Here is a 16,555-nt window from a genome sequence, read left to right as displayed (position 1 = left end):
TCTATCAAGGGCCATTGGAATGTTACTTATCAAGAAAACGATATGGGTGTTGAGTCTCTTTGGTGTCTTAAGGGCTAACATATCCACCACGATTTGTAATACAACTTGGATTCATTGACATGGTCTAGGCTTTATATTCATTATGTGGAAGCTATTCCCAACAATATTGCTGAAGATTCATAATAAACATTGGCAGGAATAAATTATTTTCCATTGGGAAGACCATTGTTCAAAAAGTTGGATTCGCTTGCCTAGGCAGTTTGGGGTCCTGGCTGATTAGGCGAGCACCTAGGAACAACGACAGGCTAGGCCCCTAAGGAGTTCTTAGTATAGGGGTCTAGGCCCTGCTAGGGATCTTAAGGCGTTTTAAGGGGGCCCCAAAACCCCTAAAAATAAAACATAAATAATTACAGAGACACAAAAATCATCAAATGGCAACAAATATTGGATAAATTGATAAAGTAACCATCAAAACTCAAAGACTCAAAGCATGATGCCCACATGTAATGTACTACCCAATAATTTAAAATGACAATTCAATATCATCACCACCCCGAATAGAATCTGGTGATGATGCCATCATCATCAGACATCCCCCTTCTCAACATATTGAGCATTATCCCTTTTCTCATTTGAATCTGCTTCATCCTCTCTTAATCTCGTTAACCTCTTCCCCTTCTTGTTCCCCTTTCCTTTCTCCTTCATTTGGCTTTGAGATTGAGATCGAGTGGTCCGCACATGGCTTAATGGTGTCCCAGTGACCTCGTGAACTTGGCCCTAGGTCAAGCCCCCTATAGGGAGCACCTTACCTTCCCCAGCATTAACTGACCACTCGCTAGTATCATCCATATCATCAACTTCAATAGCCTCCCTTTCATTGTGCTTCTCTGGTCCTGATGACGCTCCTACAAGTTTTGATTATACTGAACAAAGACAAAGTCATATAGTCGCCTTTGCTTAAGTTTGTTCCTCATATGGACTAATTAGATAAATGTTGAACGAACACTAAAATTTAGAAAAAAGATAATATAGGTGACTATTAAACTAAGTAACTAGCTAACCACTAAGCAAGTATTATTACCATTTCAAATGTGTTGAAGTTGCATTAACATCCAGACAAGCTATAAGTCATATTCAATATACAGATGGTCATCTTGCACAAATGTGGGGTGCTTGCCCCATGGTTTGTCCACCATGCAACTATTTTATATAAATGTAAATGTATTACATAAGGTGCCTGTATAATTGGATTTTAATACTCAAATCATGAAATCAAAATGAGAAGTTCTAAGCTCACTAGGAGATAACTTGGTCCTCTACCTTATTGCCAAGACCTTTCCAAGAGACCCAATTGAGAACCTATACTTTTCGAAATCCATTGAGACCTTGTCTTGGACGTTAGGTTCAGGGTTGAGTTTGATATCACATTGGTTGATTGCTTCCATGAACTCAGTCTGGCTATGTATTTGATGATTAGTACAAAAGTTAGCAGGGTTAAGGTAGTATCTTGCTAAGTGTTGGGGCCTTTCAAGCTGGTAGTTCCTTTTGTCTTCTATAGTATACAAATATTCTCCATACTTAGCTTCATTATTCCCAAAATATTTCTTGATTTCTTCCTTGGCATCTTACATGGCTTTATATATGTGACCCATCACAGTTCCTTCTCAGCATCAACCATCTTGAGTACCTTTTGTAATAGCCGAATAGCATAGAAGTCATACTGAACCCTATTCCAGTATTGTGAGTCCATGACAATCTTTATTGCTACTTTCCCATCAGATCTCTTGGCCCACTTAGACTTGATTCAATCCTCAAATGCAAACATTAACCTCAGCTTTTCCTTTTGTCCATACAAAGATTGCGAGGACAAGTAGGAGGTGACAAATCTAATCACCCCAGTTCTCACGTCTTAACATTATGTGAACTTCCTCATCATGGCTAAGACCTGATCAACATAAATTTCCATGAGTCATAAACTTACAATGGCATCACATAACATGTATGTATTCAAAAGAATAAAAAAGTAACAACAAAGCTAGTATACTCATGTTCTTACCTGAGTGTGACTGTATATGTAGATTGTGATGGTCTTCACTTTTTTGATGATTGTCCTCATCGAGTTCCTATTACCAATTGTCTAAAGCATGAGGTCTATATAGTGTGTTACGCAAGGCGATTAAAAAAGACACGGCCTCTTTGCCATCAATAACCTAGCTGCTGCCAATATTGGTTTGAGTAAATATCAGTCACTACGTGGACTACTTTATCGACCCCTACTCCTCTACTAACTGGTCCACCAAATAACAAACGAAGGTCGCATCATGGAATTGTCAGAAGCATCAATAGATCTTAAGGACATTGTACATAATGGACAATTCATCATCAAATTCATAATGCTTCTATTTCTCCTATGACTCCGACCATTTAGTCATAGTAGGCAACCGTATGTCCCCCCTGCGTCCCTATGGGTCTTCAAAAAGTTAGCGCCTTAAACTCATAAGCCGTTGGAACCCTATTCTCTAGCCCAAATTGACCCACTACTTCCAACCTTGTCTGCAAGCTCTTCAAGTTAATACCACTAAAAGAAATGTTTGCTTGGCAGATCCATCTGGCTACATACTGTGATACCTTATCTATATCCTCTTTTTTTTAAGTGGATCTCCAAACTTGTTTTCCCCCTTCCATGCGATAAAATCTCAGGAAGGGGGGGGGGGGGGGGGGGGGGAAGTAAGAATCCATAGGCCCTCTTCTTTGAGGCCTCTTACGCATATGCGTGGCTTCCATTGGCGTACTAGAAGATCTGACCTCGGCATACGTATCCTCTTCTTCCTAAAATAGATAAACATCGAAACTTCTGACAATTTCTTCATGTCTTTTCCTCACCTCCTCTCTTGTTTTTAACCCCCTCCAAGTGCTCTAACATCTCTTTCCTAAGTGCATGGGTTCACATCCTGTCTGATGCTGGCTAAATGTTTCTTTAATCTATTAATACCAGCATTATATGATTTCTTACAAAACTTACACACCACCCTATTCTTGTCAATGGGATTTGGATAAGGTCCGTTCTTCCAACCCATATCACGTTGCTTACTTGATCCAGTTGAAGTCATTGTTGCGACTTAGAATTTGCAAACACAACTCACAGAGTCACAATATCACCCAATCAACAAACCTGGAAAAACACAAGATGAAAGTATTAAGGGAAAAATAAAGACAAACAATTCAAGTTTTAAGTGAAGACTATGAAGTAAACAAAACAAACTAGAAAAGACCAATAAAAATACGTGCAACCTGGAAACCAATCAAAAACGAAATTCACAATATGTGGAAGCCAAATGAAATATAAAGAATAACATAATATTTGGGTTATCAATCTAACAAAAATCACATAATATGATATCAATCTAAATAATAATCACATAATATCTCATAAGACATAACTAATACTGCTTAGATTTGGTTTTTGCAATCAAAATATTCACAAAATACCAATTTAGATCGAAGTTTCGAATTATTAACAGAATATAAGCCCAAACTGTTAAATAATCACATAATATTTCTACCAAAACATGTAAAAATATTAAATAAAGATAAAAAGATATCAAATCATAACACAATATACAAAAAAAAGAAGAAGAAAAAGACCCTAATTCAAATATTGTAATGCACTAAGCTTTTCGAAAAAAATTTGATGTAGGCCAAAATTGGGAAATATTCACAAAATATTTCAAGTTTTTAACTTCAAGCCTGTAAAATTATCACAAAAGAATAAAAAAAAGGAACATCACATCATTACACATTATAAAATAAGAAAAAGAAAAATCAAACCCTAATTCAAATATTGTATCAAATCATAACACAATATACAAAAAAAGAAGAAGAAAAAAACCCTAATTCAAATATTGTAATGTACTAAGCTTTTCGAAATAAATTTGATATAGGCCAAAATTGGGAAATATTCACAAAATATTTCAAGTTTTTAACTACAAGCCTGTAAAATTATCACAAAAGAGTAAAAAAAAAGGAACATCAAATCATTACACACTATAAAATAAGAAAAAGAAAAATCAAACCCTAATTCAAATATTGTAATGCATTAACCTTTTCAGAATGAGACCGATATCGGCCCAAACTGGTGATCTTTGGTCGCAAGAAGTCCTCTTATATGACCACTCCAAGCTTAAAAAAGTATCAAGAAGCATATCTTTTGATTTCGCAAAAACTAAAAGATGTTGAAACTTTTTTGATCTTGAGAAAGATCTCAAAATCTTAGTATTTGGAGAGTTTCTCTCTCTCTATCTCTCTAAAATATACAAAAGAGGTTTTGGAGGGCTGGAATGCTCCCTAAAACAGTTTTGTCCACATTCTTTTTGTTTTTTTGGTGGAAGAGAGGTGAGGTGGGGTGGGGGAATGCCCAAATTTCCCCTGGCCGAGGGCCTATTTTCTCCCCCAACCTGCCTACAATGAGGTGCCTACCTTAAGGCAAGCGCCCAGACGCACCATGCCTAGGAAGCTCGTCTAAGGCCTTCTTAGGCATTTTGACCTTTTGGCTGCCTAGGTGGCTGGGCGGCTGAATTTTTGAACATTGAACAAAAGATTGATGGCATTCGAGCTAGATTACTGCCTCACTGTGACATTCTTGCTGCTGAGATTTAACTGAACCAATATGCACATATATATATATATATATATATATAGGACGCATGCTCTCCCTATGGCATATTAATATTTCATATGATTCCATTTTCGGGTTTCATGCATTAGGCAGTTTGACATTACATATATGCATTTTTCCATTTATTAGGTCATGCAGTGGTGGATCGTACATAAGAAAATTCTATGCAGTTCTATATCTAGATCTAGTTTTCATTACAGTGACATAAAAACATGATTTCGTGCAAATATGAAGTCTGATCTGCACAAAACCTTAGAAGGGGTTCATCTCAAATACCATTATAATACATGGAAAGATGAAAATTGATTCTTGTTCAACTGACAGACATGCCCTTCACACATTGGTATTAGCATACTTTTAGCGAAGAGAATAAAAGAATAGTACATGAATACATAGATCGATAGCCAACGGATAACAAACTCTTAAATGGATGCCTAAATTTCCCTTGGCCGAGGGCCCATTTCCACCCTCGGCCTGCCGACAGTGAGGCGCCTATCTTAAGGCGAGAGCCTAGACACACGAAGCCTAGGAAGCCTGTCTAAGGCCCTCATAGGCATTTTGGCCTCTGGTCACCTAGATGGCTGGGCGGCTGAATTTTTTAACATTGAGCAAAAGATTGATGGGATTCGAGCTGGATTACTGCCTCACTTTGACATTCTCATTGCTGAGATTTAACTGAACCAATATGCATATATAGGATGCTTCCTATCCCTACGGCATATTTAATATTTTATATTCTTCCATTTCAGGGTTTCCATGCATTAGGCCTTTTGACATTACATATCTGCATTTGTCATATATTAGGTCATGCGGTGGTGGACAATACATTAGAAAATTCTGTGTAATTCCATAACTAGATTTAGTTTTCATTATAGTGACATCCATTTGCAAGTTTGTTACCCGTTGGCTATCTATCTGTGTATTCATGTACTATTCTTTTGTTCTCTTGGCTAAGAGTATGCTAATATCCATGTATGAAGGGCATGTCTGTCAGTTGAACAAGAATCGATTTTCATCTTTCCATGTATTATGGAGATAAACTCCTAAGGTTTTGTGTAGACTAGACTTCATATTTGCACGAAGTCATTGTTTTGGATGACCTTCATCCTATCTCTGCTCAGGATGGCCATCATTGAATTTTTTTCGTTCTTCTCATGCTTTTCTTTGTTGTCTAGAAATTTTGCTCCTTGTTTTTTATTGACATCGTAAGCAAATTATTTTTGGAGAGTTATTTTTCTCCTTTCTCGTCTTCCATCCCTTGCGAAGCCCTTACTCTTGGTCTCATGCTTGTGGACAATTAAAAATATTTATTGCTACTCTGAGAATAGAAATAACATTGTTCTGATAACAATTGTTTTCATCCGGTATCTACACTCTATTACATAGGCTGGGTTAATGGAGTATTTCTCAGATCTTGTTCCAAACTTACCCTTTATTTCAATTAATATCAATTTTTTACAGTGAAGGATAGAAGTTTTCAAGCGTCTGTAGTGAGAAAACATAGAATTACAAAAGAAACTGCATTACTTGCTTATTAATAATACAGTTGTAGAGAAATGACGTTAATTCTGATGTACCTTTCTATAGGAATTAATAAATAAAATATTTATTAATAAATTAAAGAGGCTATTGCTTTCTCAAGAGAGAAATGGAATTATTCTTCCATGAATTCGCATGAGAATTATTGAAACCAAATTTGATACAAACACTGCATACACTAAAAATTACAACAACAATGAATGAATTTGATATATGCACCAATCAGTTTTAGAAAAATAGATCACAATCATAAATGCATTTGCCACGATGATAATCTATTTGCTCTTAATCTTTGTAAATCACTTGCTGAGATCCAAACTTCGATAATTTTTTCATATTTTTGAGTCATTTAGGAATAATAAATTATGTTTACTAATTAATTACTTTTACGTTCTTGTGAATGGATTACTAATGTAAGAAAAAAATGTACTTCAAAATGATCTCTCATTTGTTATTCCCACGTGTGCTCACACATATAACAACAAAGCTGCATGCTCTGGATGTACATAAGTAGCATATAAATATATGCATATACACAAACACACATACAGGATACTACATAGATACATGTGTGGGTGCATGCTTGTGTGTATAGATATGTTGGTAGACAGATAAATTAGATGAGATCCTCCATCATGAAGCTAATTGTCTTTTCCACAATCCTTTGGTCATGACAATCTATTCTAGAATCTACCTGCTGATCCACGTGGCAGTGGTAATGGTGGAATTGGATAGGTACTATTTCCCCAAAGGAATTTCCACAAAACCATAACTATAAGACATGTTATTTCTTTCGTTGTGAAGAGTAGTTTTCCTGCCCCCAATGACTCAACCCCGTCAACACCACAAATTTTATTTCAGGCCTAACCCCTCTTCAACACTGATATACCGTATTCTTCCCAACCGATTGTCCATGACCTTTATGTCAAGGAAGGACGTGTGATGTCCTGATGTTATTGATTGGTTTTCTGAATATTTTCTTATTCATTTGGCTGGTTCCGTTCACTTTCATAGTTGTACTTTGGTTTCAGTGAACATTTTACTTGGAAATAAAGAGACTAAATATCCAAGACCCACCCGCTACACTTGCATCTGACTAACTTGGCAATGAGCCTATCCTTTATTTTGTGATCTATCATGCAACAAAAGAAAGTATAAGGTGGACCGTGACATTCTCTGCATTCTGATTAATGACTGATAAGTTCCTTGATGTCGCATATTCAAAAAAAAAAAAAGGTTCCATGATGTATGTGATGGTATGTGAATATGGATATAATTTGGAGCAATGATATTGAGAGAATCATCCTCTTCTCAACTTATATAGAGATTTAACACTTGCAGTACTCTCCTCTTCTTATTTGGATTGACCATATTTACTAGGAACAAGATCGAATCAGATCTGGGATCAGGATCAGGACCGTGGGAACGTTGAAAGCAGAAAGCTCCCTATGTTACAGATCACGGTCCGTACACCCTAAAATCTAGGGATGTTAATCCCGTTATGTGGGAGAGATTGATGCAGTCTTAATGGGGATTGGATGATAGACCGAGCTCCATCTGGTTAAAACTTGAGGCCTCCGAGAGCACTTTTAGTATGGTACTATAGTACAAACTATTATAATATATCACATTGTTACACAATACTTGCTATACTATACTACAGTGCTATGTTATCAACTATGTTATACACTACTATAGTTAAATCTACTACATACATCTATGTAATATACACCGTATAGTATATACTTCTATGCTATATCACACTGCTACTATACTAGAATGCTAGAAAATCTGGATCCCATATAACTCAGGACCTCCGTCCCTATTAGGAAGGATCAAGATTTTTAAGAATTGGTAAGGAGTGAGATCCCCTTCCCTAGAGCACAAGATAGGGTTTCTGGAGCCGAATCATAGGTGGATCCTGGCAACTGTGGGATTGACGCAATGATTCTCAGGTGTTATGTGAGTAGTTTGTTTCGTCTTAGTTTATCGAAGGGGCCAGGGATTTTCAGATTCTAGCTATCATGATTTGAGAGGTATTTAGATCACAAACTTTGTGTGCTTAATAGTAAGAGCTGGGACGTTTAGGGGTTCTTGGATAGGATTAAATTGTTATCAATGTGAGCTTAATGTTGTAAGTTAATGTAGGAGTGTCCTTTTGCAGGTTAACATTGACGCTTAGCTAGCACTCTGGATTCATCGAGGAACTGAGTTGTGACTTCTTTTTAATTTACATAGTCTAAATTAATGAGGAAACATTTATTACATGCAGGTCCCAAGAGAAACATACAAAAGAGAGCGTGATGCCCTACATACTGACTATACCCCTTGTACATGGACCATGAATCTAAAGTCTAAACAACCTTCCTACTCCTCCCCCTTACATATTCCTAGTCACCCTGCCTTAGCTCACTCACATATTTGCTTCTATCTATATTATTTTGTACCATCTGAGCAATAATATGTTCAAAAGTCCCTTGGAAAATGCATATAATTGAGAATTGTGCCCTGACATGATTCACAAGTTACCAACATGTGCAAAATATAAATACCTTTGCTCTGGGTCTTACAAGTCCTATGCCAAAGGCTTGTATCTCTCATACATCTAAGAAAAAATTATTTAACTAGTGAATTAAAAGAAAATATTAACTCATGGCATGGGGTAAATGCAGATGTCATATCTCGAAGATTGGTCTCTGCTGGAAAGAGATCATTCCAATTCTTTATCTGGAGCGATTGAAGCTTTGAAAGCCAGCACCCTCCGTCTTCCAGTTATAGATGGAGCAAGGGTAAGTACCTATTAAGTCATGACTCCTGAAGAGTTGATCTCTCTCTCTCTCTCTCTCTCTCTCTCTCTCTCTCTCTCTCTCTCTCTCTCTCCAAAGTGAATATCTTTATTGGATTTTTGTTTTTACAGGCTGATATCCATGAAATGAGGGATGCTGTTGGTTCTGCAGTTGATGTTATGCAGGCGATGGGTTCTTCTATATGTAACTTACTATCGAGGGTAACATCTTGGCTCTTTTTGATTCAATTCGTCCCTCATTTCTCTCTACTTCAGGGCCCATTTGAATGACAGTTGATCTTATTATGAGTAGACTATTTTATCTGAAATTAAGAAAAACTTTGCATAATATCATTTTGTTAGTTGATCGGTAAAGACCTTGTAATATCATGTAATTATTTGATCTTTTTGGCAATTTTCAGCTTGCTTTATTTATTTCTGGCTAAAAACATGTGATTTCAGCAAGTTACTTTGAATGAGTGACAACAGACTTTCAGAAAGATAAACTTATATGTAAAACTGCCTATACATTTATCTCAGGTAATTTTATAAGGGACACTGCCAAAAAATAAATGAGTCATTATCACGATTAATTTTGATGAAACAGTGAATTATCAGTTATAGCAAATGCATCGAAACGAGCCATTAGTTTGTACATTGATTTTACTCCCTATCTTTTTAAAGAATTTCATGTGAGATCCTGAGGTTGTTATATTCTTGTGGCAATTAAATGTTAAATGGATTTTGATCATTAAATTTCTGGTTTAAATAATCAGGAAGGTTTGTAAACTGTGTGGTCCATTCTTATACTGACTGGTGGATTTGGCCTTTTGGTTTGTTAGGGTCAAGGGCAGTGTCATTATGCCCAGGTTCCAAATCCGTGTTTGCCCTCTCCAAACAAGCAACGTACACTACACATGGCAACACACACACACAATGTGAGGAACACTTGACAAAGATAACCTTATGATAAGTTATAAAAAAGCAGAGCCATTATCATGATTAATTTTGATGAAACAGTGAATTATCAGTTATGGCAAATGCATCGAAACGAGCCATTAGTTTGTACATTGATTTTACTCCCTATCTTTTTAAAGAATTTCATGTGAGATCCTGAGGTTGTTATATTCTGTGGCAATTAATTGTTAAATGGATTTTGATCATTAAATTTCTGGTTTAAATAATCAGGAAGGTTTGTAAACTGCGTGGTCCATTCTTATACTGACAGGTGGATTTGGCCTTTTGGTTTGTTAGGATCAAGGGCAGTGTCATTATGCCCAGGTTCCAAATCCCTGTTTGCCCTCTCCAGACAAGCAACATACACCACACATGGCAACACACACACACAATGTGAGGAACACTTGACAAAGATAACCTTATGATAAGTTATAAAAAAGCTGAGCCATTATCATGATTAATTTTGATGAAACAGTGAATTATCAGTTATAGCAAATGCATCGAAACGAGCCATTAGTTTGTACATTGATTTTACTCCCTATCTTTGTAAAGAATTTCATGTGAGATCCTGAGGTTGTTATATCTGTGGCAATTAATTGTTAAATGGATTTTGATCATTAAATTTCTGGTTTAAATAATCAGGAAGGTTTGTAAACTGCGTGGTCCATTCTTATACTGACAGGTGGATTTGACCTTTTGGTTTGTTAGGATCAAGGGCAGTGTCATTATGCCCAGGTTCCAAATCCCTGTTTGCCCTCTCCAGACAACCAACGTACACTACACATGGCAACACACACACACAATGTGAGGAACACTTGACAAAGATAACCTTATGATAAGTTATAAAAAAGCAGAGAAAGGAAGTAGCAACCATAGGTTGACTTTAATTTTCTGTTACAAAAATTCTTAGATTGACCGAACTTTTTGAGGTTCCTATTGCAGCATACAGAGAAGATAAAATTGTTGAATCATTTTTTGGGAAAAAAATAGAATTTTTTGAGTCAGCAGATTATGTCATTTGAGAAGTAATAAGTGATTCTATATTTATAAGGAAATTGTTTGCTGGGACGATCATACACAGACTTGTGGTTTTTATCATCCTGTACTGCCTTCAAACCCTGTTTACTTTTTGGGAAATGTTCATTGTTTAATCTTATCTGGAATTATTTCTTTAAATTTTTGAAAATTTGGATCAATGCAATCTTTTTTATCTGCTAGATTTTTATTAACTCTGATATCGGTGGTGCAATTATCAGGTAGAGGACATGAATTCCTTGGTCTCTGAGCTTGCAGACGTAGCTGCACAAGAGAAAGCTTTGCTAGATGAATGCCGACATCTCTTATCCTTCATCATAGCTAAGCAGGCAAGACTAGCTCTCTGTGTTGTCCTCATTCAGTTTCTATGTTCTGTTTTTAGAAAACCAGTAAAGTGCCATCTCTCTCTCTCACAACCCCCCCACCCCCCCCCCCCTCCCACACACCCCCCCCCCCTCCTCCCCCACTCCATGGTCGTGCTTGCGCACCCGCTTTTAATGATGAGAACCCCTAGCAGGCATACCTTCCTCTCTCACATATGACATTAGTGGTGACATTTTTTTTGGACCATCAACAGGTTGAAGAGTGGAGCCTAAGAACACATCTGATTCAACTAAGACGAGACACTAAGACTGACAAAACGTAGGATAGAATTCTCACCACCCTTTTCCGTTTGAAAAAGCTAACATCTCAGCATATAAAGCCTTCTTTTCCTTCTTTCCTTTTCATTTCCGGCGATAACGAAGTCCAATGGATGGAGAGCCGATTATTGGGCGCAAAAAATGGGTGCCTACGATGTTTGGAGCTGGCCTCTGGCATGGTGTGTATTTCCTCTTGCAAAGCTCGACTCGCAGAGGTCACATGTATCATGTATTTTTTGTAATTCACAGGTGATAGTGATGTCCTGGCTATTTTCTGAAGCAATCGTCGGCTGTGTACTGAAAAACGTCTTGTATATACCGTGTAATTCTTGTTCTCTCTCTCACATGCGCACGCGCACACACACATGCATGCATCCCTTTCTCAGGCAACCAGAGAAGGAAGACCATTCTACAACTGGATTTCCAGACTGACTCAAAGAAAAGCAATCCATGACATTCTAGAAATTGTAGTCTAAAAGATATCACCAGACCAAATCATCATATCCTTGTAGGGGGGAGATCAAAGCTATTGCTTGGAATGACTAATCCTCCTACCTCGCAAGACAGCACTTTTAAGCCCCCATCAACCAGAAGTTTTCATCACCAATGAACAAGGCTAGACGCCCTGACGCTGTTGTTTTGGATCACTTTTTGTAGTTGTTAAATTTTCAATTTTTGCACACGCCCCCCCCCCAAAAAAAAAAAAAAAATTAAAGAAAAAAGAAAAAAAGAAAGACGTTGACTCATACTGGCTTATTAATTTTACTTTAAAATCTAATATGTAGACCATTAAGGGAAACCAAACAAAGTTATTACTGCCTTAATAATGTGCACATTCTCGAGTATGCCAAACTTGTTGGGATTAACATTGAGGATCAATGCATCTCACATAGTAAACTAACAAAACAAGTGCTTTCAAGCATGGAACTAAGTTAACCTCATGTTTGCATGTAAACAACCTGATGAAACTAGCAATATACCTTCTTCACAAATCCTCGAATGATATATGAAACCTTAGCAATGAGCCGAGTTGTGATGCCACACACAAATTGTTAATTTCTTTGCAATATCATTTCTACTAGAACAATTGTTTTATGCGGGCTGGACCGCATTTCTACAATATGCGGTCCAGAGGAATAAAGCATCCATCTTAAAGATGGATGCAAATTGGTGGTCCATCTAAAAGCAAATGTAACTAAAGGTCCAAATGTTTTCTCAAAGCAAATGTAACTAAAGGTCCAAATGTTTTCTCAATATAATTCTTATTTCTAGTTTTCAAATTTTATTTATTTTCTCATATTCATGGTCTCCATGTTAAAGATTATATATTTTCTAAAAATTAGCATCAAATTACATTTAAAAAATATATTTATTGCCAAGCCCTCATTTCTACAATATGTGGGCTGGCCTCATGCTAACCGCGTCCTTTCTACTGTTTGGTGTTATGAATTTCATGAACTTACAAAATATTTGCATTTGGGTAAATGAGACAGAATAATTAGCATGACACAAAGATGATTAAAGCTGCTTTCAATTTATCACTATCACTTAAATTGATCTTCAATTTCAATTCTGGGGTCATAAATATACTGAGTGCCGGCTAATAAGATGTAGGTTGAGTTGCATAATGTGTCCTCTAACTTAGTTTAAAGTAAACAGCAGTGTTTTAAAAGATATTTTTCCTTCATTTGGTGCTAGAAATTATATGCTCTAATGATGGTTCTAACATGATGGACTAAACAATGTTTCTTTCTGAAAGCAAAAGTTATAGATGAAAAGATCGATAATGGGAATGGTCACAGCTGTAGAATTCATGAATAGACTTGATTGAAAATAGGTAATTGAAAAAGAGAGTCATTCCTAGTTTTGTCCATCTCCTGTACAATCATAAACTTGATTATGCTGTTAGTTTTTGCAGAGCAAAGTTTAGTATTGTAAATGGTATTTCAAAACAAAAAATGGGAATTTGTTTATGTTGAGAAAAGGTTTTCAATTGTTTGGATACATTCCCAGTTTCAAAAACTCCTGTAACTTTAAGCCCTGTCTAGATTTTCAAAGCCCACCGTCTCAAGTTCCATTTTTTTGGTAAAAAAAAAAAACTTTAAGCCCTGTTTCAATTCATGTATTTTTTTATGGTTTAGAAGTCGAAGCTCTATTTGAATTCTGTAGTTTTTTCCTCAGTTATCAAGTTTTGACCTCAGCAATGTAGCTATAACCCTTGGTCATTCCTCTTTCCCCATAATTATTCATTTTAACCGTAGTTATTCATTTTTTGACCTAACTTTGCATTTCTACCTCCACTGATTATGCAGTCCTAACCAATGTTATCAAATTCGCTTAACAGAGCTCTTTGTTTTGGATAGAAAAGAGAAGTACTTCTGTCCTTCAAAAGATTAAAGGACGGGGTGTATTTTTTTATTTTTATTTTAAGGTATAACTTAGCACTTCTGCAAATTTATAAAGGTATATTTTTATAAAATTTTTAATAAATACCCTACAATATTTATAGTCATTCTTGGGTCAATGAAATTCATAGTAACCGTTTTCAAAAAACAATGTCCATTACGCACAACATAGAGATGTTTGAGGTTCTTGAGGAACGCAAAAGCCAAGAAAATTTTCCCCTTCATATTCCTCAAATTGCACACTGATTCATATGTGCAAATCTAGGTATAAAATAATCACCCAGCACCATTTACAATGTGTACGATGAAAGCTTGAACAACATGTTTAGTTTCATTATCGAGAATGACTGAATGAAATCCCATTTTACACCAACAAATCACACTAAACATATGCACTATAATTTAAATTCGTACCATAGTTAAAGCTAATATAATGATAAAAATACATTTTTACTGCAAATACCGTAACTTTCCATAAAAAAACAAATATCACCTTGACTGACAAACCACAAAAACTAATTTTGAATTTTTTATGATATTTATTTCTTTTATTTTTTTTTGGACATTTATTTCCTGGAGAGTGATAAACTAATCCTGCGATGCATCTTGGAGGAATCCAATCAGAGAATAGAAAAAGCTACCAAGTACCAACTTGCAATAATAAAGTATTATTTTTTCTTTTTTAAAGAATATGGCATTGAAATCCATTCAATTTAAAGGCAGAAACCTCGTGGCAAATAAGAAGGTCCTGCCACCCCAATGTCCACCGGACCCTCTTTTTTTTTTTGTAAAAAAACGAAGGGAAATTTACAGAAAATTTTTGTTTTATTTTTTAGAATTTAAAACTAGTCTATTGTATTTCATATTTTATGCTCCAACGATATATAGTGCATTTTAATTTTATGATTTTCTTATATCTCAGGTTAAGTTCAAATTTAATATGTCAATCCTTCTCACCATTATGCAACCATAATATATATATATATATATATATATATATATATATATATATATATATATATATATATATATATATATATATATATATATATATATATATATATATATATATATATATATATATATATATATATATATATATATATATATATATATATATAAAGCCCTTAATATTGTAGGGCATTTTAATTAGTTATTATTTTAAAATTATTTTTAATATTTTTATAAGTATGTGATGGTGAGAATCACATATATTCTAAATATAACTTTAAGGGTTTTGTTATGCTACACCACTTGGTGGTGTATACCTTTAAAGTCTTTAACGTTTTTTGACATGTAGATATTTTTGAATTGTAATATAAAATTTTTCAAATAGGAGAATTTTTGGTCATTTAGAAGGTAGAATGACATTTTATTAGTTGTTAAAAACAATTAATACATCTTGTGGGTGATGTCACATGCTATATTGGTGATGTCATTATTCATTATTGTTACTAAATACTTTTATTTTTATTAAGAAGTTTTACTTTACCTTGGACTAATTATTTAAAATACTCTTAGACAAAAAACTATAAGATAAAGATATTTTAAAAACTTTAAAGGTAAACACCACCAACTAATGCAGCCTAGGTTTAATCTCAAATATATAGAAAAGTTAAAATACACTGTATGCTTTTAAAAACAGGGACTTAGAGACAAAATCAATTCCCCTCGACTACCTACTGATAACTGTACATAGGGTGGCCCTATAGCAATCAATATATTTCACCATATTTTACTATGTATTTATTATCCAATTGAAACCAAATTCCATGTCTTACAACTTCATGCAACCCACACTTCAACCCAAGTTCTTAACACATGCTGGTAGTGATTGGAAATGGTATAAGCTTACGTAACTCGCCCATGTGAAGTTTCCCATTGGGTGTGGAAAAAGTTTTGTGAACATGAAAGAGCAGAAGAGAATTTAAAATGGCACTCATGGTTTCTATGTTTAAGAAGTGAATAGAAAAAATTTGCATCCACATTATAGAGCTGCGTGTTTTAAATTGTATTTCAAGAAATTTCAATTATCTATGAGGGCCATTCTAAGTAATGTTCGTAAAATCTAACCAAAATGGTTAACCGGACATGGGCTTGGAAGCAGTTTGACCGCTTTAATCGGTAAACCGGCCGATTCAACCGCTTCAACCGAGCGGTCAAAAAAGTATTGAAAAAAAATAAGAAATACAAAAAAAATACTAAAAATATGAAAAGCATATAAAGAATGATTAAAAACAAAACGCATTCAAATGAAGTTGAAAATTAATGAAAAAAAATGGATTTTAACCCATTGTATAATTTTCAAGGGCTATTTTTAAAATTTTCTAAAAAAAGATGGGAAAAATATAAAAGTGAGTATTAATGACTAAAAGAATTTTTAATCTTTACCATAATGTAAAGAATATTTTTAAATGCATTACAAATTAAATTCCTTATTTTTTAGAATTTATATACATTTCTTTGAATTTGTTTTTTTAAATACCGGTTGATCACCCTAACCGCTCAAAACCGGAAC

The 16,555-nt window shown here is 35.0% G+C and overlaps 1 protein-coding gene across 2 annotated transcripts in view; it reads left to right on the top strand.

Moving 5' to 3' along the window:
• LOC18421844 (QWRF motif-containing protein 2) overlaps positions 1-11,971 on the top strand; it is a 28,050-nt gene extending 16,079 nt beyond the window's left edge. The window contains exons 3-6 of one of the 2 annotated variants that reach the window (XM_006826629.4): positions 8,887-9,003; positions 9,132-9,221; positions 11,213-11,320; positions 11,569-11,971. In XM_006826629.4, the coding sequence (XP_006826692.2) occupies positions 8,887-9,003; positions 9,132-9,221; positions 11,213-11,320; positions 11,569-11,637 (384 nt within the window). In that variant the 3' untranslated portion in view covers positions 11,638-11,971. Of the gene's footprint in view, positions 1-8,886; positions 9,004-9,131; positions 9,222-9,841; positions 9,938-10,253; positions 10,458-11,212; positions 11,321-11,568 lie in introns of those variants that run through there. The other variant, XM_088853475.1, reaches the window with a different exon arrangement.
• The last annotated feature ends 4,584 nt before the right edge of the window (positions 11,972-16,555 follow it).

The sequence above is a fragment of the Amborella trichopoda genome, chromosome 12, assembly GCF_054954075.1.
Source record: "Amborella trichopoda isolate Santa Cruz 75 chromosome 12, AtrichopodaSantaCruz75HAP2 v2.0, whole genome shotgun sequence".
Lineage (NCBI taxonomy): Eukaryota > Viridiplantae > Streptophyta > Magnoliopsida > Amborellales > Amborellaceae > Amborella > Amborella trichopoda.
This window is presented reverse-complemented; position numbering and strand designations above follow the sequence as displayed.